Consider the following 18,103-nt stretch of genomic DNA (forward strand, 5'->3'; position numbering starts at 1 on the left):
GTTGCTCTTTGCTGATGACACTGTGCTCTTGGGAGATTCTGAAGAGAAGTTGCAGAGATTGGTGGATGAATTTGGTAGGGTGTGCCAAAGAAGAAAATTAAAAGTGAATACAGGAAAGAGTAAGGTTATGAGGATAACAAGAAGATTAGGTGATGAAAGATTGGATATCAGATTGGAGGGAGAGAGTATGGAGGAGGTGAATGTATTCAGATATTTGGGAGTGGACGTGTCAGCGGATGGGTCTATGAAAGATGAGGTGAATCATAGAATTGATGAGGGGAAAAGGGTGAGTGGTGCACTTAGGAGTCTGTGGAGACAAAGAACTTTGTCCTTGGAGGCAAAGAGGGGAATGTATGAGAGTATAGCTTTACCAACGCTCTTATATGGGTGTGAAGCATGGGTGATGAATGTTGCAGCGAGGAGAAGGCTGGAGGCAGTGGAGATGTCATGTCTGAGGGCAATGTGTGGTGTGAATATAATGCAGAGAATTCGTAGTTTGGAAGTTAGGAGGAGGTGCGAGATTACCAAAACTGTTGCCCAGAGGGCTGAGGAAGGGTTGTTGAGGTGGTTCGGACATGTAGAGAGAATGGAGCGAAACAGAGTGACTTCAAGAGTGTATCAGTCTGTAGTGGAAGGAAGGTGGGGTAGGGGTCGGCCTAGGAAAGGTTGGAGGGAGGGGGTAAGGGAGGTTTTGTGTGCGAGGGGCTTGGACTTCCAGCAGGCATGCGTGAGCATGTTTGATAGGAGTGAATGGAGACAAATGGTTTTTAATACTTGACGTGCTGTTGGAGTGTGAGCAAAGTAACATTTATGAAGGGGTTCAGGGAAACCGGCAGGCCGGACTTGAGTCCTGGAGATGGGAAGTACAGTGCCTGCACTCTGAAGGAGGGGTGTTAATGTTGCAGTTTAAAAACTGTAGTGTAAAGCACCCTTCTGGCAAGACAGTGATGGAGTGAATGATGGTGAAAGTTTTTCTTTTTCGGGCCACCCTGCCTTGGTGGGAATCGGCCGGTGTGATAATAAAATAAAAATAAAAATAATATAAATTAAAATAAAAACGAGAAAAAAAGGTACATCGGCAACACTTCTGCAAGCAGCAGGACTCAATATTGCTGTCGGGTGAGCATCCAGCGCCACCTTTGCAATCTTATATCTTGGTAAGTACTGGTCCTAAAATTTTTTTTGGTCTTATAACACACAGAAAATTGCCCTCTTCAATTAAAAAAAAAAAAAAAAAATCAAAATATCTGGAGTGCTGGCAGTGAAAACGTAGATCTACGTTTGGACAGTTTAAGGGTTAAGTATGTTAGGGAAAGCTTTGGCTTCAGTTGATTTATTGAACAGTACTGTAATAACTGAAGATAACAGGAGAAGCTTTCTTGTATGCTCGTTGCAGTATCCATTAAGTCCTCACTTAATGTCATTTAGTTATAACGCCGATGAGAAAAAAAATCAATTCCCAGCTAGGAGGCCCACTGTCTGTGTGGAGTTTGCACGTTCATTTATGAACTGCATGATGGTAGGAGGTGCTCCTTACAATTTTCATTTTCCAAACATTTATTCCTTAATTTAAACCTGTTGCAATGAGTGCTAAAGGTGCACTGTGCACCCCTGATGTTTATGTTAATTAGCCTATTGGTTGCATTATGTGTAGTTTCACTTGAAGTTGCAGTTTTCAAGAACCTATCAACAACATTGAAGACCTGCTATATATGTTTTGTTTAAAGCTTTATTTTTAGTGCCATAATTACAGAGGTAACCTCAGTTGAAGTAATTAGGAAGAGGTACAGTGAGCTGGGATGGCTATCAGTGAGATAATCTCTAACTTGGGCAGGAGAGTTTGGGATTTAGCTGGCTGTATTTGTTTCAACAGGGTTTAGCTATGATGATTTCTCTGGATTTGGTGAACTTACTAGGACCCAGTATCTGAGAAAGTGTTTTCCAAGTCTTATTTATCTCCTTTAATAGGACTAACTCTGTTGGCATAATATATCTGCTCAGATTTCTTTATGAACTTTGTGAGTGTAATAGTATATCTCTTGTTGGCTCGTTCACTAAGTATTAATTCTAACCTTTACTGCTTCTCATATCTACCTGTATGATTTTTGTCAATGAATCTGAGGATGCTGTTGGTTAGCCATAGGCTATGTAATCTCTTTATTGTCACCTGTTTAGTTTTTAATTAGCAATATAGAGGAATATGTAAATATTTAGAGCTAACTTTATAGTGGCAGCTAGTTAATGTTGCTGGCTGCCACTATAGTTATTCACTAATGCCTCATCATGAAGACTAAAAGATTTTACTAATTTCATGGGATAATTTTGATAAATTGGTGATTAGGAAGGTAGGGCATTGATTAGTAGTATTGCCTGTGATAATGCCTGCTGTTTGAAGAATTGGAATATTTGTCCATATGTGGTGAACTGATGCGGTAGTCACAGTTATTCTTGTAGGCTTAGTTATTGTGTATATTATTCAGGAAGTCTGCTACCAGGGGGTCTTTAGATTGAAGGATGATGATGTTGAAGTCCCCACCAAGTATTAACTGGTGTTTATTTAGTGAACCTCATATTAATTAGGTTCTTGAGGTTTTCTCCAAAGTTGGTTATGTTGGTGTATGGTGACAAGTAGACAGTTCTTATTGTAAGAGAGGTATTCAAGTTCTTCAATGAGAATTGTGCAACTGTGTATTCTCCAAGATTATCTCTGGTGCATGAGAAACATACAAGTAATATAAATAATTAATAACCTATATAAAAGTTGCTCCAAAAATAATTACATTGTACGTAGAAAGAAGTGTTCTGCTGGAAATGCAGGTATGCGAACTTTTGGAGAGCTATTTTCCCCCACTGACCGAGCCCACTGTAGGTATAAAACGAGAGAAAAATTAAGTTCATTCGCATATGTTATATCCAGACACAATTTATATAAAAATTATAAATACAGCACTGTATACAAATACTGCTGCAATAAATAATCCTCATCTTCACTATCATGCTTCACACACTGACTTAATGGGGGTGTTACCTGCCAGATAGGAAGAAAATATAAGAAAGTTAAAAAGGATACAAAGTGAAACTTAACATTTCATACTCTATAGTACCTGCCACACTCAGCAACATTACAGAAATCACATAATCCAAGGAATAGTGGCATTTTCATATGCATACTACATAGGAAAATGTCTATTCATGGGACAATAGTACACTATAGTCCTGTGAAAATTATAAACTAGTTTATGACAAGTTCTGCAGCAAGTGTTCCCAAGTCAAAAAGTAAACTGTCATATCTGAGCACCTCTGCAAAGACAATGATTGTGTGAATGATGGTGAAAGTGCTCCTTTCTTTTTTGGGTCACCCTACCTCGGTGGGAGATGGCTGACGTGTCAAAAAATAAGTACTGTATTATACTCTAATGTAAATACATACATGTATGTTAATGCAGTACAGGTTTACCTCAATAATTTTTAACATGATATGAAGAGTGTAGCCAAAACCAAAGCACTGGAGATTGTGCAGTTGCTGATGTGGTGTTGCCCATGTATTACAGCTTCATTATTTTGCAAACATGTTGCTCTGTATCACACCAGGTAATGTGATGACTGTGCTACTGTTCTGATATTACTACAGTACAGTACCTTTATCATGCCTCTTTGGCACAAGAACAGTGAAGAAGGCAAGTCTGTACATATGAGGAAGAAGTGTGTGATGATGCAGAATAAGAAAGTAAGGTTATTAAGCATGTCTGCTTCTAGTGATTTGCCTAAGATAGTAAAAAAAAAAACATTTTAAGAAGGAATCTATGATAAACCTAGGTAGTAGGTTGGTAGACAGCAAGCGCCCAGGGAGGTACTACCGTCCTGCCAAGTGAGTGTAAAATGAAAGCCTGTAATTGATTTACATGATGGTAGGATTGCTGGTGTCCTTTTTTCTGTCTCATGAACATGCAAGATTTCAGGTATGTCTTGCTACTTCTACTTACACTTAGGTCACACTACACATACATGTACAAGCATATATATACACACCCCTCTGGGTTTTCTTCTATTTTCTTTCTAGTTCTTATTCTTGTTTATTTCCTCTTATCTCCATGGGGAAGTGGAACAGAATTCTTCCTCCGTAAGCCATGCGTGTTGTAAGAGGCGACTAAAATGCCGGGAGCAAGGGGCTAGTAACCTCTTCTCCTGTATATATTACTAAATGTAAAAGGAGAAACTTTTGTTTTTCCTTTTGGGCCACCCTGCCTCGGTGGGATACAGCCGGTGTGTTGAAAGAAAGATCTATGATAAACAATATAGATGAGCACAGTTAGTCCAGAATCTCTTAGTTCAGAGGCATGTAAAGTTTAATTTGATTTGCAGAAGCAAAATCAGTTTATTTTTTATGTTTTCATACTCAATTTCTATAAAATTTTGCTCTAGATCAAAAACCTCAATCTTAATTCGTAGTTGGCTTTTTTAAAATATTTATGGTAATGTAGCACCTCACCAGACCTATGGACCAGTGTGTGGCTTCAATGTTTATCAGCCTTAAAATTACCAGCAGCCAGGTACTATGCCAATCAGCCATAATTGTTGAGACAATGTAAATGGCCTTTCTGCCTTGTGGTTTTTGCTTATGCTATACCATAATGTATTTCATTTATTTATTAGTGACTACAAAGAAAATTATGTCAATATTCATATTGCCACCCTGCCTCAGTGGGATACGGCCGGTTTGTTGAAAGAAGAAGATTCATATTTACATGCCCATGCCTATGTGATAATAGGATAAAGCATTTTACAATGCCAAGTATCATACAAAAATCTCTCCTTTTTCACCAGAACTTGTATTTTACTTCAAATTAATATTACACCTGATTTACATGAAAGCACTTAGTGAAGTACATATTGGTAATTCTAGTGAGCGTGACACCCAGCGCTGATGGCAAATTGTCTCAAACTTTTAAAGAAATTTCAGTGTTTAACACTGATATATATGCTACACAAGTTTTATAAATGGATAAAGATGCAAGACATTGGAAATGCCATCATTTATTTGATTTTAAATGTTTTGTCTTTTAAATTTTCCAGTAGATTTTCATGGTTTCATGGTCACTGTAATGCAATGCAATCCCTAAATTCATGGAAATAATATCTGTATAACTGAATTGTTTTTAACAAATGGTATAATACTTATCCCCATGCAACAGAATTACATCCAGTGTAGATATACACATCACCGTTGCAAGCATACGAATATGTAATTTGTATATTATTTTTACAGTCACAGGGAAGCACTAAAACCATAAGCATTATATATCATCTAGGAAATGGAAGGCAATCAGGGTTTATCTGAGGAGGGAAACGGTGACTATGATTCCTTGAATGACAAGCCTTGCACTAGCATCAAGATACTCCCAATAAATGGTGTAATTGGTAGGTCAAGCAGGTAATACATGGGCAGTTTCCTAATTGAACCCTGTAAAATATAAGAGCGTAACCTAATACTGCAGGTATACTGTGTATAAAAACTACAAATTAATTTTTTTTCAACACGTTGGCCATCTCCTACCGAGGCAGGGTGACCAAAAAAAGAAAAAAATTTTACCATCATTCAACACCTTCACTATCATTCAGACATAATCACTGTATTTGCAGAGGCGTCCAGATATGACAGTTTAGATGTCACTCCAAACAGCCAACATCCCAAACCCCTTCTTTAACCCTTTCAGGGTCCGTCCCGTAGATCTACGGCTTCATGTTGAGTGTCCAAACCGTAGATCTATGCCAAAATTCTAGCGCTGTCAAATTTAGCGCGAAAACGCTCATAGGCCTACATGTGAGAGAACGGGTCTGCGTGGTGGGTGTGCGCCATAAACAAAAAATCTAGGCGCCCGCATAGCATTGTGGGAATGCCGGATCAGTTACCCTTGTTCACCATGCCTCGTCGCAAGGCAGCTCTCACTCCAAGGAAAATTGGGACTCTCCTCTTCCTATCTGATAGTTCTGACAGTGATGAAAGTGGAAATGAAGACGAATTCTTTGGCTTTGATCAGTTAGTGACCGAAAGGAATGACCAGGACATCGATAATAGTGCAGAAAACCCTGACGATCCTCAACCTTCTACCTCTGGTGTGGGCACTCATCAGTCACAGTCGGTTGTACCTCAACGCAAGAGAAAACTATTATTTTCGCATGGCCAGACCTCTGACTTCAGTAATGATGATGATAGTGACATGGATTGTGATTTTATTGCTCTTGACAATCATTCGAGTAGTGATAGTGAGGAATCATATTCACCAGTGAAGCGTCGGTATGTATGCCGCCGCATGCGCTCGGGTAGTGTACCCTATGCCGTGCCCAGGGGACAGATTACATCCCAGAGTACATCCTGGAGTGCATCCCGTGGCCCTACACCAGGTATAGATAGTGATAGTGAGGATGATGTGGCTACACTTGGCATGGATAGACCACAGGCCTCAGTAGATGGTGGCAGTGGTGATGGTAGTGCCACAGCCATGCATGACTCACCAGCCCAGGCTGGGACCCACGCTGCTGACTCTGCAGTTCAAGGACAAAACGGAGCATCAGCCACCAGCCCACCACAACCACAACTACCCACACAACCAGCCTATGATGTCCAGTATCCACCAGCAAACCGTATGTGGGACTGACAGCAAAATCTCAATTTTGTTCCCAAGCCCCACCACTTTGATGACTCTCAAAGTGGAATTCTACCAACTTGTCCCCTTGGAAACACTGCAAATGAACTGGAATTCTTTGAACTATTCTTTGACCAGCCATTGATGGAAACTATTGTCAGGGAAAGTAATAAGTATTTTGAGTACACCATGGCAAATACGATCATATCACCACAGTCAAGACTACACCAGTGGAAAGAGATGACTGTTGCAGAAATGTATTTGCTTTTTGCAACAATAATGCTTATGCCTCATGTCTATCAGCATAATATAAAAGCATACTGGTCCACAGATTGGCGAATTTCTACCCCAGTCTTCAGTGAAATCATCCCAGTGAACAGGTTTATCTTACTGTTACGTATGTTGCACTTCTCTGACAAAACCAGGCCTGACAGAAGTGACAGGTTATACAAGATTAGAAATGTTTTTATGTATCTCAAACAAAAGTTCAGCATGTACTTTTATCCATTCAAGAATCTTGTAATTGACAAGTCTTTGATTTTGTTCAAAGGTAGACTGTCATTCAAGCAGTATATACCGAGCAAGAGGAAACACTTTGGTATAAAACTGTTTGTACTCTGTGTGTGACAGTGGCCTGGTATTGGATATTGTTGTATACACGGAAAGTAAAACATTGAAAGATACCAAGATGTTATTGGGTATCTCAGGTGACGTAGTGAGAAGCATGATGGCACCTTATCTTGGTAAGGGGCATACATTATATACCGATAACTGGTACACAAGCCCATTACACAGTGATTTCTTGCGAGTGAACAAGACAGATGTGTGTGGCACAGTGCGTTCTAATTGTAAACATATGCCCAGGCTCAACGCAGGTGCTCGTGGTGATGACGTGCAGGTGTTTACTGCCAATGACATCATGACATTACGGTGGCATGACAAACGAGATGTCACATTGTTGACAACCATTCACCGTAATGAAATGCAAGACAGTGGCAAAGTTGATCAAGTGACTAATGAATGTATTCGAAAACCAGTGACAGTGATTGATTATACACAAAACATGCGCTTGGTTGACAAATGTGACATGCAGATTGGCTTTGTTGATTGTGTTCGTAAGAGTTACAAGTGGTACATGAAACTTTTCTTCCATCTCATGGATATTTCAATGCTCAATGCATATAATATGTACCAAGTGAAGACTGGCAACAGACCACTGTATGGTGAATTTTGTTTGTCTGTTGTCAGACAACTCATAATGAAGTACCAGGTAACAACACCTGCTATACAACAAGGTCCTCGAACTCCTCAGGATATACCCAAGCATTTGAGGAGGGAAGGTGCTCATTTCATAATACAGCTTCCTTCAACTCAGAAGAAATTTGCTCAGAAGAGATGCATCATCTGTGCACAAACAAAACGACGGCAACGAAGACGCAAAGACACTCGGTTTATGTGTGAGGAATGTAAGGTACCTCTGTGCATGGTGCCTTATTTCAAGGAGTTCCACAAGCTCCAGCAGTTCTAAAACCATGTCCAGTGATTGTAAATATGTAAATATATGATAGAACATTAGTATTATACAAGATTTGTGCAAGTTTATTGTAATAAACAACAGTGGTAAACAATAATATGATAATAACTTTAGTGCGGTTATTTTGTTCAATACAATGAGTTTATATATATACATTATATACAGTATTGGTCTCTCAGGCCCCAAATGTTAGTAGGAAAAGAAAAAAATTAGAAAAGAAAAGAAAAAACTACAATGTGCGTATGTGGAAATCGTCGCTGTTGCCACCACCACGTCATTTGGGGTCAACTTCTCAGCACTGTATCTCAGTAAGTACTGATCAGAATTTTTTTTTTTGTCTTATTACCTTCACAAAAATATACTCTTTAATTCTGTAAGAAAAAACATTTTTTTTTTTTTTTCAAAATTTCTTGGACACTGGAGCACCACTTCAGATTTTGGCCATGGACCCTGAAGGGGTTAAAGTGCAGGCACTGTACTTCCCACCTCCAGAACTCAAGTCCAGCTAAGTGGTTTCCCTGAGTCCCTTCACAAAATATTACCCTGCTCACAATCCAACTGCTCATCAGGTCCCAAAAACCTAAGGAAACTTACACATTGTGCTGGCATGCAGGTACACATTAAAATCACTAAGAGTGTCTTAGTCTTGAAGATGCCATATTAATAATGATAATAATAATAACACAATAATAATCACTCTAACGAACATTAAACATCATGTAAAACATTAATATTAATACAGTGGACCCCCGCATAGCGATTTTAATCCGTGCAAGAGGGCTCATTGTTATGCGAAATGATCGGTATGCGAATGAATTTTCCCCATAAGAAATAATGGAAATCAAATTAATCCGTGCAAGACACCCAAAAGTATGAAAAAAAAAATTTTACCACATGAAATATACATTTTCCTACACACAAAGAGAAGGATACATGCACAATAGTAGAGTAGTACATGCACAATATATATTGTGCATGTACTACTCTACTAAATGAAGAATAAATGACACTTACCTTTATTGAAGATGCAGCAATGACTGATGAGACACTGTGTCCTGGGAGTGCCTTTTCCTCCTGAGTACTTTAGGTCCTGGTTGGCATTTTCTTCCAGAACAGCCTTATCACACTGTGTATGCCACTACGATTCTTAAATTTCTCAAACCAACCTCTGCTGGCTTTAAATTCACCAATACGAGCACTAGTTCCAGGCATTTTTCCCTGTTCACCTGGGTGTTAGTCGACTGGTGTGAGTTGCATCCTGGGAGACAAGATTAAGGACCCCAATGGAAATAAGTTAGAGAGTCTTCGATGACACTGACTTTTTTGGGTTATCCTGGGTGGCTAACCCTCTGGGGTTAATTGTTTCTTGGTATTCTCAATAAGCCACACCAGCAACGGTGCTACAGCAGCAACAGCAGCAGCTGACAGTGCTACAGTAGCAGCAGCAGCAGCTGACAGTGCTACAGCAGCAGCTGACAGTGCTACAGCAGCAGCAGATGGTACTACAGCAGCAGCAGACAGTACTACAGCAGCAGCAGCAGCTGATGGTGGTACAGCAGCAGCTGACAGTGCTACAGCAGCAGCAGACAGTGCTACAGCAGCAGCAGACAGTACTACAACAGCAGCAGCAGCAGACGGTGCTACAGCAGCAGCAGACAGTACTACAACAGCAGCAACAGCTGACGGTGGTACAGCAGCAGCAGCAGCTGACGGTGCTACAGCAGCAGCAGCAGCTGATGGTGCTACAGCAGCAGCAGATGGTGCTACAGCAGCAGCAGATGGTACTACAGCAGCAGCAGCAGCTGTACCACCAATAGTAGGGATGGTTGATTGGGGTTTATTATACAACCTGGCCAGCTCGGAGACACGCACTCCACTTTCATACTTATCAATGATCTTTTTCTTCATCCCTATAGTAATTCTCACCCTTATTGCTGTAGGGTTGGCACTAGAAGCTTTCTTGGGGCCCATGGTCACTTATTTTGCAGATAAAATCACCAAAAACACTGTAATAATACGAAATGTTCCGATTGTATGCTTGGATGTTACCGCGGAGGCTGGCTGGTAAACAATGCCACCGGCGGCACATGTGAGGCTGGCTAAGGGCGCACATTGGACACGTCTCGGACGAACAGCGGTGAGCGGGTTTTTGAGCGGTATGCGTGGCAAAATTTTTGCGATAAAAGCGAGCGGTATGCAGATTAAACGTTATGTGATGCCAACGGTATGCGGGGGTCCACTGTATTTTGCTTAATCCATCTAAATACACCCCACAGTAGAATAAATTAACATAAATATGAGATGTGGTAGCCAGGTGACTTGTAGGACTTGTAATAGCCAGGTGACTTGTAGGACTTGTGGTAGGCAAGCAACTTGTAGGACTTGTGGTAGCCAGGCAACCTGTAGGACTTGTGGTAGCTAGGCAACTTGTAGGACTTGTGGTAGCCAGGCAACTTGTAGGACTTGTGGTTATGTATTACAAAAAACACTAGTTGGGCTTACACTAGTGTAGTAATATGAGAGTTCGGGATACGTAATACACATAAAACAATTTATCATTTTTACTAGCATATAAAAGCAATCTTTGGTCTAGAGGTATACATCTGATAAAAACCTATTATCTTTGGTTGTTGTTTGTCTGTCGATTCGACGAGGACCATCTAGTCATTCTGGGGTCAAAGTTGGTGGGTACGCAGATGACTTGTCAGGCCAATCTGCGCACGAAACGTTCTCTGGCAGTGTGGACAGGGAAGGGTGGTGGCATCGAGGGGTCTGATGGCTCTGGTCTTCCTCGCCTGCCTGCACTGCTCAGCTAGTGAGATTCTGCTTGCCTCGCAGGATGTTGCCCCTTTCCGGACAACTACTCGCCAGTCATTCCTGTCCTGAGCTATCAGCTCCCACATGGTGTGGTTGATGTTGAAAGCTTTCTGAGCAGTCTTAAGGGTGTCCTTGTAGCGCTTCTTTTGGCCTCCTTGAGAGCGCTTTCCATGCTGCAGTTCGCCAAACAAGAGTTTCTTTGGCAGCCGGTGGTCTGGCATGCGAGCAACGTGACCTGCCCAGCGAAGCTGTGTCTGCATTAGGATGGTGTAGATGCTAGGCAGGCCAGCTGTAGTCAGCACTTCTGTGTCTGGGATCTTATCTTGCCATTTGATGCCAAGAATTTTTCTGAGCCGTGTGGTGTGAAAGTGGTTCAATTTTCTGGAGTGATGTTTGTAGACAGTCCAGGTTTCGCAGCCATAGAGAAGTGTGGTGAGGACTATGGCTCTGTACACCTTGATCTTGGTGCTTGTGGTGATGCCTCTTCGGTTCCATACATTCTTGTGGAGCCTGCCGAAGGTGGCACTGGCTTTGGCAAGTCTGGCATTCACCTCATCATCGATGACAACGTTTCCGGAAAGGGTACTGCCGAGGTAGGTGAATCTGTCTACGGCGCTCAGTCGCTGCCCGTTGATGGTGATGTTTGGCTCAAGATACGTCTTTCCAGGAGCAGGCTGGTGCATCACTTCAGTCTTCGTTGTACTGATTGTCAGCCCGAAGTTGTTGCAGGCGTCAGAGAACTTGTCAACACTGTGCTGCATGGCGGCTTCTGAAGCAGCGTTGAGGGCGCAGTCATCAGCAAATAGCAGGTCATTGATGGTGTCAGTTGCAGCCTTGGTTTTTGCTTGAAGCCTCCTGAGGTTGAAGACAGACCCATCTGTACAGTACCTGATGCCGATTCCTGCGTCTGTGTCCCTGAATGCGTCTGTAAGTATGGCTGAGAACATCAGGCTGAACAGAGACTGGGAATGGTTTAGACGTCTCTCCGTTGTCTTGGACTCTGGCCAGCATTCCATCGTGAAGTTGGCATACGATGGCGATGAACGTCTTTGGGCAGCCATACTTCGCCATGATTCTCCAAAGGCCCTCTCTACTAACGGTGTCGAAGGCCTTGGTCAGATCAACGTAGGTGGAGTACAAGTCGGCGTTCTGTTCCTGACATTTCTCCTGTAGCTGTCTAGCAGCGAACTCCATGTCAATAGTCCCGCGATCTTTCCGGAAGCCGCACTGGCTTTCAGGTAGGAGTCCTTGCTCTAGATGTTCGTTGAGCCGATTGAGTAGAACTCTAGCCAGGGTTTGGCCTGCGATGGAGAGCAGGGAGACACCACGGTGGTTGTCGCATGCCTGGCGGTTTCCTTTTCATTTGTAGAGATGCACGATGGAAGCATCTTTAAAGTCCTGAGGAACTGTCTCGTGCTGCCATACAAGCTGGAAGAGTTGGTGAAGTTTCTCTACCAGTGCCATTCCGCCTTCTTTGTAGACTTCAGCTGGGATGGCATCAGACCCAGGAGCTTTGCCACTGGACAGTTGACGTATTGCTTGCTGAGTCTCCTCCAAAGTGGGGATGGCATTCAGCGTCTCGTTGGTCGGAATCTGAGGTAGATGTTCGATGGCTTCATCGTTGATGGTGGATGGACGGTTCAGCACGCTGTCAAAATGTTCTGCCCATCTCTCTAGAATTTTCTCTTTGTCTGTGAGCAGCATTGACCCATCTGCACTGAGGAGTGGTGATGTGCCAGAGGTGGTAGGGCCGTAGATTTCTTTCAGGCCGTAATAGAAGTTCTTCATATCGTTTCTGTCTGCAAAGCCCTGAATCTCATCGGCTTTGTTGCTTAGCCAAGAGTCTTGCATTTCACACATTTTTCGCTGGGTATTGCTGCGTATGTTTCTCAGTGCATCTTGCTTCGCTGTGGACTTTGGGTCGTTGATGTGGGCCATGTAGGCCTTTCGTTTCTCTTCCAGCAGCTGCTGGATTTCTGTGCAGTGTTCATCGAACCAGTCCTTGTGCTTCCTGGAGATGGGTCCTAAACACTCCATGGCTGTGCTGTACACTGTATCACGGAGTGCGGTCCATGCTGCTTCGACGTTTTGAACGTCCAGCACGACGGACTCCAAGCGGGTTTCCAGGATTTCTGCAAAGGACTGCTTGACATTGTGGGCCTTCAGCTTGCTGATGTTCAGGCGTTTTGGTGGTTTCGCGCCCTGAGGGCATCTCCTGGGCTGGATACAGAGCTTGAGTTTCGAGACGATGAGGCGATGGTCTGTCCAGCATCAATAATAAATTATAATTACTTTGTACAGATATATACATATAAATCCTAAAATAATAAATTATAATTAATTTACGACCCTACCACACACAGGGGTACAACTCTTGACACTACTGTGTGACACTCAGTCACTAATTAAATGGAGTTATACTACACTCCTGTCTCATGACACCCTTATCTGTTATGACGCTCTTTCTCTGTGTCACACAACACCCTTGTCCGTGTTGTGACGCTCCTCTCCATGACACTATTGTCAGTGTCACACTACAACAGCGTCAGCTCTGCGTCACACACACGTGTCTACTGCGTCACACTTGACACCCTTGTCTCTGCATCACACACTCGGCTATCACCCGCATAGCGTCTTTCTTCTCAGAGGTCAGCAATCTGTCACATGACACTATTCGTCAGTGTCACACTACGATCCTATCTCCTTCAGTGTCACACGACACCCTCGTCTCTCAGTGTTCCACTATGATCCTATTATCTTACTTCAGTGTTACACTCTGTCATACTTCCTTCAGTGTCACACTACGGTCCCAGCCTTTTTCTTTTTTTTTTTTTATTATCACACTGGCCGATTCCCACCAAGGCAGGGTGGCCCAAAAAAGAAAAACTTTCACCATCATTCACTCCATCACTGTCTAGCACCCTTCTGGCAAGACAGTGATGGAGTGAATGATGGTGAAAGTTTTTCTTTTTTGGGCCACCCTGCCTTGGTGGGAATCGGCCAGTGTGATACGTAATAAAAAAAAAAATCCGACCCTATCTTCATTCAGTGCCACACTACAACAGTGTCAGCATGACTTGGCCCGCAGTTGACTAGAGTCGGTGGTGAGTCCGTAGACATCACCTACAATTGTACTCCTTGAGGTAGTCTTGTAAATACTCTCTAAGGCCAGTAGATGTACACCGTAAGGTGGTCTGGTGAGTACTGTCTACTGCCAGTAGATGTATACCGTAAGGTGGTCTGGTAAGTACTGCTTTTAAGGCCAGTAGATATACACCATAAGTGGTCAGGTGAATACGGTCTACAGCCAGTAGATGTATACCGTAAGGTGGTCTGGTAAGTACTGCTTCTAAGGCCAGTAGATATACACCGTAGGTGGTCAGGTGAATACTGTCTACTGCCAGTAGATGTATATCGTAAGGTGGTCTGGTAAGTACTGCTTCTAAGGCCAGTAGATATACACCATAGGTGGTCAGGTGAATACTGTCTACTGCCAGTAGATGTATACCGTAAGGTGGTCTGGTAAGTACTGCTTCTAAGGCCGGCTCAGCAGTCCCCACATTGGGTTTGGTGATGTACCCAGAGGTACTGCAGGCCGGCAGGTTAACAATCGAACCACTAGTTTGGCAGGAGGCCGCCACAGTATGTAAAGTAAAAGGACACAAGTGCAACTAATGTGACATTTTATGTGGCCCAAAAAAGAAAAACTTTCACCATCATTCACTCCATCACTGTCTAGCACCCTTCTGGCAAGACAGTGATGGAGTGAATGATGGTGAAAGTTTTTCTTTTTTGGGCCACCCTGCCTTGGTGGGAATCGGCCAGTGTGATAATAAAAAAAAAAAAACTCCGACCCTATCTTCATTCAGTGCCACACTACAACAGTGTCAGCATGACTTGGCCCGCAGTTGACTAGAGTCGGTGGTGAGTCCGTAGACATCACCTACAATTGTACTCCTTGAGGTAGTCTTGTAAATACTCTCTAAGGCCAGTAGATGTACACCGTAAGGTGGTCTGGTGAGTACTGTCTACTGCCAGTAGATGTATACCGTAAGGTGGTCTGGTAAGTACTGCTTCTAAGGCCAGTAGATATACACCGTAGGTGGTCAGGTGAATACGGTCTACAGCCAGTAGATGTATACCGTAAGGTGGTCTGGTAAGTACTGCTTCTAAGGCCAGTAGATATACACCATAGGTGGTCAGGTGAATACTGTCTACTGCCAGTAGATGTATACCGTAAGGTGGTCTGGTAAGTACTGCTTCTAAGGCCGGCTCAGCAGTCCCCACATTGGGTTTGGTGATGTACCCAGTGGTACTGCAGGCCGGCAGGTTAACAATCGAACCACTAGTTTGGCAGGAGGCCGCCACAGTATGTAAAGTAAAAGGACACAAGTGCAACTAATGTGACATTTTATGTGGCAACGTTTCACTCTCCAGGAGCTTTGTCAAGCCGTTACGGCTTGACAAAGCTCCTGGAGAGCGAAACATTGCCACATAAAATGTCACATTAGTTGCACTTGTGTCCTTTTACTTTACATATTGTCGGTAATTCTACCAACTTTATTACAGGACTTGTGGTAGCCAGGCAACTTGTAGGACTTGTGGTAGCTAGGCAACTTGTAGGATTTGTGGTAGCCAGGCAAATTGTAGTCCAACATCAGAGAAAATGTGTCACTATAAAATTACTGGGGGTAACTAGAAAATTATTCCTTTCATATGCCTTCACTCATGGTGTCCTTTCTTCTAAAAATGGTGTTACATGAGAATGGGAGTGTTTCTCTTTATTTATTCTACTGTATCAACTTGGAGACAATTTGTACACAATATAATGTAACGAAAACCAGACGCCTTCGTCTGGTTTGTTTACATTATGTGTGAGTGGGATGGGGTGGTGAGGGCTGCCCCTCCTGGCTACCCATACTTCCCAACTTGACTACATACAAATAAAACTCGCCTCTCATCCTACATTAAGATCACTCTAGGAAGCTTTAAGCATCGTAGTATAGTATGTGTGGGTGGGGTGGCCAGGAGGGCTACCACACCTGACTTCTTAGAGTAAATACTACTCGCCTTTTGCCCTACATTAAGACTACAAATATTTTAAGGTAAATAATGAGTTCTATTGCTAACTTAATATATATTAGTATAAACTTGTTATCTGGCATTTATATGCATTTATAAATGGAAAAAATGGAGTTCTGCTTTCTGGAGAAATCTGCTTTCCAGCAGTAGCCTGGAACCTAACCTGCCAAATAAGTGGGGCCCTACTGTACATACACCCCTATGGGTTTTCTTCATCTTCTTACTAGTTCTTGTTTATTTCCTCTTATATCCATGGGGAAGTGGAACAGAATTCTTCCTCCATAAGCAATGTGTGTCGTAAGAGGTGACTAAAATGCCAGGAGCAAGAGGCTCATAACGCTTTCTCCTGCATACAATACTAAATTTAAAAAGAGAAACTTTCATTTTTCTTTTTAGGTCACCTTGCCTTGCTAGGATATAGCTGGTTTGGTGAAAAAAAAATACACAAGATAACAGGTACAGTGGACCCTAGGGTAACGCCTTTATAAATAGGACTGATTATTATTATTATAATAAGCGCTAAACCCGGAGGATTTTATAATTCAGGCTTAATTCGGGGAACTGGAAAGAAGAGCCCCTCACCAACACAATACCGTGACTGAAACGATACACAAAGTGTGACTTTGTCAATGGTCCAAGTCGGACCGAAACGTCGTCGTAAGCTTCTCTCTTTTATGTGCGGGTCATTTGTGTAACACCTTTAATCAGTTCCAGAGAACCAGCCTTTAACCGATTTAGAATTTAGCTGAATTAATTTTCCCCATAAGAAATAATGGAAATCCAATTAATCTGTTCCAGATACCCAAAAGTATTAAATAAAATCTTCTTTTACATGAATTATACATTTCCCTACACAGAAAACAATGATACATGCACAATAAACAATACTGAAATGATGCTTACTTTTATTGTGGACTTGTTGATGAGTGATGAGATGAGATATTGTTTTTCTTGAACACTCTAGGACATGCAGGGAGTGTAGCAGGCATGCAGGGAGTGTAGCAGGTATGCAGGGAGTGTAGTAGGTATGCAGGGAGTGTAGTAGGTATGCAGGAAGTGTAGCACATATGCAGGAAGTGTAGCAGGTATGCAGGGAGTGTAGCAGATATGCAGGGAGTGTAGCAGGCATGCAGGGAGTGCAGCAGGTATGCAGGGAGTGTAGCAGGCATGCAGGGAGTGTAGCAGGTATGCAGAGAGGGTAGCAGGTATGCAGGGAGTGTAGCTGACATGCAGGGAGTGTAGCAGGTATGCAGGAAGTGTAGCAGGTATGCAGGGAGTGTAGCAGGTATGCAGGGAGTGTAGCAGGTATGCACGGAGTGTATCAGGCATGCAGGGAGTGTAGTAGGTATGCAGGGAGTGTAGCAGGCATGCAGGGAGTGTAATAGGTATGCAGGGAGTGTAGCAGGCATGCAGGGAGTGTAGCAGGCATGCAGGAAGTGTAGCAGGTATGCAGGGAGTGTAGCAGGTATGCAGGGAGTGTAGTAGACATGCAGGGAGTGTAGCAGGTATGCAGGGAGTGTAGCAGGTATGCAGGGAGTGTAGCAGGTATGCAGGGAGTGTAGCAGACATGCAGGGAGTGTAGCAGGTATGCAAGGAGTGTAGCAGGCATGCAGGGAGTGTAGCAGGCATGCAAGGAGTGTAGCAGGCACGCAGAGAGTTGAGCAGGCATGCAGGGAATAAGCAGGCATGCAGGGAGTGTAGCAGGTATGCAGGGAGTGTAGTAGGAATGCAGGGAGTGTAGTAGGTATGCAGGAAGTGTAGCAGGTATGCAGGAAGTGTAGCAGGTATGCAGGGAGTGTAGCAGGTATGCAGGGAGTGTAGCAGGCATGCAGGGAGTGTAGCAGGTATGCAGGGAGTGTAGCAGGTATGCAGGGAGTGTAGCAGACATGCAGGGAGTGTAGTAGGTATGCAGGGAGTGTAGCAGGTATGCAGGGAGTGTAGCAGGCATGCAGGGAGTGTAGCAGGCATGCAGGGAGTGTAGCAGGTATGCAGGGAGTGTAGTAGTTATGCAGGGAGTGTAGCAGGC

At 43.1% G+C, this 18,103-nt stretch overlaps 1 protein-coding gene across 3 annotated transcripts in view; it reads right to left on the bottom strand.

The window, feature by feature from the left end:
* LOC128686334 (pyruvate dehydrogenase phosphatase regulatory subunit, mitochondrial-like) overlaps nucleotides 1-18,103 on the bottom strand; it is a 191,793-nt gene that overhangs the window by 128,074 nt on the left and 45,616 nt on the right. For all 3 annotated transcript variants that reach the window (XM_070085839.1, XM_070085840.1, XM_070085838.1), the window contains exon 8: nucleotides 2,781-2,863. In XM_070085839.1, coding sequence (XP_069941940.1) covers nucleotides 2,781-2,863 — 83 coding nt within the window. The remainder of the gene's footprint in view (nucleotides 1-2,780; nucleotides 2,864-18,103) is intronic.

This window comes from Cherax quadricarinatus, chromosome 17, assembly GCF_038502225.1.
Source record: "Cherax quadricarinatus isolate ZL_2023a chromosome 17, ASM3850222v1, whole genome shotgun sequence".
NCBI lineage: Eukaryota > Metazoa > Arthropoda > Malacostraca > Decapoda > Parastacidae > Cherax > Cherax quadricarinatus.